Source organism: Rhinoraja longicauda, chromosome 9 (genome assembly GCF_053455715.1).
Source record: "Rhinoraja longicauda isolate Sanriku21f chromosome 9, sRhiLon1.1, whole genome shotgun sequence".
NCBI lineage: Eukaryota > Metazoa > Chordata > Chondrichthyes > Rajiformes > Arhynchobatidae > Rhinoraja > Rhinoraja longicauda.
The window spans coordinates 40,242,068-40,248,067 of record NC_135961.1 but is presented as its reverse complement, the minus strand read 5'-3'; the positions used below and the strand labels follow the sequence as shown (position 1 = coordinate 40,248,067).

Here is a 6,000-nt window from a genome sequence, read left to right as displayed (position 1 = left end):
GGACTACCAATGCTGGTTTCCGAAAAAGACGCAAAGTGCTGCAGTAACTCAACGGGTCAGGCAGCATCTGTGGAGAACATGAATAGGTGATGTTTTGGGTCAGGAACACACATTTGCAGTGACACTATAGCTGTGCTAAAAGAATATAATATACATTGATATTACCAGAATATTTGAGAACCAGATTAACTAATACTCATTTAAATCGTGTATTGCTTTTGGTATCAACAAATGTGAACCCCCAATATTGATAAGCTTTTAAACAGCAAAAAACATTAGGTTTCTCAATGATTTATTAAATATTTAAATTGAAACAAACTATTCCCTTTTTATGTGGACTTTCCACTTTTCAATAATGAATGTTTAAAATGTTTACATTGTAAAGTTTCCTTGTATTTTCACAAATTAAAAAGATCTTTAATAGAAATAAATTATAAATTAAATATGTTTTTAATCACAAATGGTAAACCTTGGTTAAGGACAAATCGGTTTATAACTTTTAGCCTTTAATTTTTTAATGCAAAATATAATAAGTTATGTTTTAATAAAATAAGTATATTTTTTCTTTTTTATGTAAACTAACTGGCCCGCTGCTTGTTCATTAATTCGTGATACGGCCCGCAGTAACAAAAAGGTTGCCCACCCCTAGTGTAGGCTAACCGAGTGTGTTCGGGGAGCGGGACTGAGTGTGTTCGCCTAACGGAGGTTGCCTAGCAACCCGGTTCCCGGCTCGGGCGGCCGCCATTGGTGGAGCGGGAGCAAGTGGCCGCTGGCTGGGTGAGGTCACGTGGGGCGCGGGCGGTGACATTACCTTGTCCCGTATTTGGGAGTTAGAAAGTTGGCAACCTTAATTGCGTGGCATCTGCGCCAAGCTCATTCTTTGCCACACCAGGGACAGGTAGAACGTCAGCAGGTAAGTGACATGGTGCCCATGTGCCTTGGCTCTACGCTCCGCCTGATGCAGCCACACACGAAGGTCATCCGTCGCACTCGGTCCATCCTCGACCTCCAGATGAAGTGGAAGATGGTCCGGGTGATCCCTGTGGCGTAGGAGGGAGGGACAGGCCACACCTTCGCCAAGTATAGTAGACCCGAGAGCACCTCACACCTGATGACAATTTTTTCCCCGTTATAGAGAGGGAGCGCTGTTTCCACAGCTCCAGTTTCTTCCACACCTTGGCTATCTGCTCCAGCCAATTTTTGGCACACGCCTCAGAACCAGATCCCCAGCACCTTCATGGTCAGGCTTGATGGTGAAGGGGACGGAAGATCGGTCGGGCCAGTTGCCAAAGAGCATGGCCTCGCTCTTCCTGCGGTTCACCCTGGCTCCCGTGGTCAACTCAAACTGGTTGCAGACGCTAATCAATCTGCGGACCAACCCTGGATCCGAGCAGAAGACGGCGACATCGTCCATGTGCAGGGAGGTTTTGACCTGAGTGCCCCCACTGCCTGGCAATGTCACTCTTCTTATGCTCACGTCCTTCCTGATGGACTCGGCAAAAGGTTCCATACTACAAACGAACAAGACGGGAGGGAGGGCAACCCTGCCTGACTTCTAGATGGAGTCCAGATGGAGTCAATGGTGGGGAGTCTGGTCTGGTCTGTGTGATGGACTGGGGCTGTGTCAGTCCTTTTACTGATTAACTCTACAATTTACACAGACACGGAAGACCTTTGATCTGCCTCTGCAGCAGTGTGGCCGACACATTCACTGGTGCCAGGGAAGTCTCCAGGGCTGAGGAAACATGACCACATTCGACGACCTGCTGGACGAGGCCGGAGCCTTTGGGCTCTTCCAGAAGAGGATCCTCCTGCTGTTGTGCATGTGTTCGGCCATGTTCTCCTACCTGTACGTGGGGATCGTGTTCCTGGCCATCACACCCGAGCACTGGTGCCGCAGCCCCGGGGTGTCTGAGCTGAGGGCCAGCTGCAGATGGTCACAGGAGCAGGAGCTCAACTACACCGTGCCTCCCATTGACAGCCGCTGCCACCGCTACGACGTGCAGTGGGAATGGACGGCAGCCGGCCGCTGCGACAGCCCCCTCTCCTTCCTGCCCAACGCCTCGACCATGCTGCCCCTCGTCTCCTGCCGCGAGGGCTGGGTGTTCGAGGAGGGCTCGCACCCCAGCATCGTCACTGAGGTAAGGCTGCAGGGGGGGCGGGGACGCTGATGGTGCAAGCCGAGGTTGCACGCTACCATGCATGCAACTGGCCATCCTGTGCATGCAGGGCGATCCATCCTTGCACAAGCTAGGGTACTGATCAATTCACCTCTACCCCATTGTCTCAAGGTCCCAGGAAGCAGCTTGTAACACTTGCAAAACGTAATGGACTCCTTGGGGTGCAGGGGGCTGAGGTGTGACATAGAGGTGTATAGAATCATAAGGGGAATAGATAGGGTGAATGCACAATCTTTTTTTCCAGAGTAGGGGAATCAGAGGACATAGGTTTAAGGTGAGAGGGGAAAGATTATATAGAAACCTGAGGGGCAACTTTTCACACAGAGAGTGGAGATATAATAAACGATCTGCCAGAGGAGGCAGTTGAGGCATGTACTATAACAACATTGAAAAGGGACTTGGACTAAATCGATAGGAAAGTATTAGAGGGATATGGGCCAAACGCAGGCAAATCGCTCTCACCTTAAACCTATACCCTCAAGTTCTTGATTCCCTCCTCTGGTTAAAAGACTAGATAGAGCATTCACCCTATCTGTGAATGGGACTTAGAGGGAAATATTCATCAGCTGTGATTGATTGGCGGAGTAGACGATGGGCTGAATGGGCTAATTCTGTCCCTATGCCTCATGGTCTTATGGTCTTTTCCCCTCATGATCTTAGACACCTCTATAAGATCATCCCTCAGCTTCCTGCTCTCGAAGCAATAAAGTCCTAGCCTGTCCAAGATCATAAACGATCAAGATCATTACGATCCTCGTAAAAGCTCAACACCTCAAGTCCTGGCAACATTCTTATAAATCTCCTCTACTTGTTTTTACAAAAATGCATTAACAGTTTATATTAAATAAAGAGTTAATACAGCACAGACTTTGGTTTCAAACTCTTATGGTTATTTGTATTACTCTTATTAATTTTGGGGGATTATTGATAATTACATATTTATCTGTGTGTTATTGCGATAATGGGCCTGTTAAGCTGGAGCAAGTAAGATTTTTGTTCCATTGCTGGTACACTTGACAAATAAACACTTTTTACTCTCTTGAAGTAGCCGAATTTAGTCTGGATCCTCCTCTAAGCTCCGAGACCAGCCCAACACAGGGGCAGATACAAAAACAGTGCAATTATTCAGCAGGTATGTCAGCATCTGAGGAGAAAGAAGCTGAGGGGTGATCTTATAGAGGTGTATAAAATCATGAGGGGGATTGATGCGAGAGATTTGTTCCTGCCATAATTTCTGTTAAAAGTAGACCTGACAGAAATTCAGCAATTGGAAACATTGTCTTCTGGTCAATGAAAGAGATCAGGTTTAGGTTTAGATAGACACAAAAAGCTGGAGTAGCTCAGCTGGAGTGACAGTATCTCTGGAGAGAAGGAACGGATGACGTTTCGGGTCAAGACCCTTTAGGTTTATTATTGTCACGTGTACCGAGGTGCAGTCAAAGGCTTTGTTTTGTGTGCTATCCAATCGGATCAGATAATAGTATACATAAAAACAATCAAGCCAAACTCAAGTACATTAGATAAAAGAGAAGACACAGAGTGCAGAATATAGTTCTCAACATTATCGTGCATCAGTTCCAGAGACAACGTCCAATGTCCGCATGGGGTAGAGATGAATCAGACAGTATCCTAGCATATGGAAGGACCGTTCAGAAGCCTGATAACAGGTCCGATAACAGGGGAAGAAGCTGATCCTGAGTCTAGTGTTGTTAATCCTAAAAAGAATTTGTTCAATTAAATTTCAATGAAGAGTTTTGGTTTGGTGGTGGTGAGAATGGGACCCAAAGCCATTATCAAGGACAGAGTCTGTTAAGTGTTTTGGAGAAAAGTAGAATATTAACACTGGGAAACTGGAAAGAGTGCAAGGAAGATTTAATACGATGTGGTCGGGACTTGAGGACAAACAGAATCAAGCCTAGCAATAATTAAGCAATTTTGATTACTATGTTATAGGAAGGATGTCATTAAGCTGGGAAGAGTGCAGAGGATATTTGCAAGGATGTTGCCAGGAGTCAAGGGCCTGAGCTATAAGGTGAGGTTGGGCAGAAGAGGACTATTCCTCGGAGCACAGGAGGCTGAGGGATGATCTTATAGAAGTGTATAAAATCATGGGAGGAATAGATATGGTGTTTTTAATGGTGTAGGAGAATTAAAAACAAGAGTACATAGGTTTAAGGTGAGAGGGGGTCGATTTAATATGAAACTGGGGGACAACATTTTCACGTAGGGGGTGGTGGATATATGGAACGTGCTGCCAGAGGTGGTAGTTGAGGCAGGTACTGTAACATTTAAAAGACATTTGGATAGGCACATTGATAGGAAGAGTTTAGGATATGGGCCAAATATGGGCAGGTGGGACTAGTTTAGATGGGGCATGAACGGGTTGGGCCGAAGGGCCCATTTCCATGTTGTAAGACTCTGTGACTGTGTGAGAACGTGAATGTACAGAATATTAACGTTATGATGTTATGTTTGTCTACTCCATGGGTTATACAGTTCGGACTTGTGTGTGCAAATGCCTGGAAGGTGGATCTAGCCCAAGCGTGCCTGAATCTGGGATTTATGATTGGAACAATATTCCTAGGTTATGCGTCAGACATGTACGTATCAATCTCATCAGCATAATATGGACAGTAAGTTTCAACAATGTGTGCCTATTTTAAATAGCAACATTTCCCATTCTTTCTTGTAGGTACGGTAGGAAGTTGAGCTTCATGGTCTCCAACCTTGTGACCTCGGTGTCAGGAGTGGCCGTCGCGTTTGCTCCAAATTACATTTGGTTTCTCATTTTCCGCACCCTGCAAGGATTATTCAGCAAGGGAGGTTGGCTTGGTGCCTATGTCTTGAGTAAGCTTCTCCTTTCTCTCTCTGGTGTTGTGTAGTTAACAAAGTAGTTACATCCAGACGCTGGACAAAACCAGACAGTGGATCTGAAAGATGTCTGTTTAACTTGGGTATTGGTTGCAGCGAGACACAGTTACTCAGAGACCAGGTCTTCAGAGAGCTCTGGGCCACTTCTTGTGAGCACTGCTTTTTTTGTAGACAAGAAGGCACTGGTGCACATATTGTTCCTTGCTGTTAGTGTCTATAGCAGATCGTCGTTAAGCTACTTAAACTGCTTAAGAGCCTGACTACAATCCTATTTGGGAGAAAGGTTCTGACCATCTACCCTATCTATGCCTCTCATAATTTTGTATATTCTATCAAGTCTTCCCTCAGCTTCCAACGGTCCTGAGAAAACAATACAATTTTGTCCAATCTCTCCTTCAAGTTTACCCCCTAATCCAGGTATCATTCTTCCAAACTTTCTCTAAATCTTCTTCAGAGACTCCATATCCTTCCTGTAATGGGGCGACCAGAACTGCAGGTAGCAAGGTGAAAAGTAAAAGTGGCAGGCAGACAAATCCAGGGCAAAAATCAAAAAGGGCCACTTTTCAACATAATCGTACAAGGGGTAAGAGAGTTGTAAAAACACGCCTGAAGGCTTTGTGTCTCAATGCAAGGAGTATACGTAATAAGGTGGATGAATTAAATGTGGAGATAGTTATTAATGATTATGATATAGTTGGGATTACGGAGACATGGCTCCAGGGTGACCAAGGCTGGTAGCTCAACATCCAGGGATATTCTATATTCAGGCGGGATAGACAGAAAGGAAAAGGAGGTGGGGTAGCGTTACTGGTTAGAGAGGAGATTAAAGCAGTGGAAAGGAAGGACATTAGCTTGGAGGAAGTGGAATCGATATGGGTAGAGCTACGAAACACTAAGGGGCAGAAAACGCTAGTGGGAGTTGTGTACAGGCCACCTAATAGCAGTAAGG

The 6,000-nt window shown here is 45.5% G+C and overlaps 1 protein-coding gene across 4 annotated transcripts in view; it reads left to right on the top strand.

Annotated features, from left to right (window-relative positions):
- Positions 1-1,745: 1,745 nt before the first annotated feature.
- LOC144596645 (solute carrier family 22 member 3-like) overlaps positions 1,746-6,000 on the top strand; it is a 29,173-nt gene continuing 24,918 nt past the window's right edge. For 2 of the 4 annotated variants that reach the window (XR_013547641.1, XM_078405239.1), the window contains exons 1-3: positions 1,746-2,141; positions 4,677-4,780; positions 4,873-5,027. Coding sequence is in view for 3 of the 4 variants with exons in the window: in XM_078405239.1 (XP_078261365.1) it covers positions 1,746-2,141; positions 4,677-4,780; positions 4,873-5,027 (655 nt within the window). In the remaining variant the exon portion in view is untranslated. Of the gene's footprint in view, positions 2,142-3,238; positions 3,313-4,133; positions 4,213-4,676; positions 4,781-4,872; positions 5,028-6,000 lie in introns of those variants that run through there. The other 2 variants (XM_078405242.1, XM_078405241.1) reach the window with 2 other exon arrangements.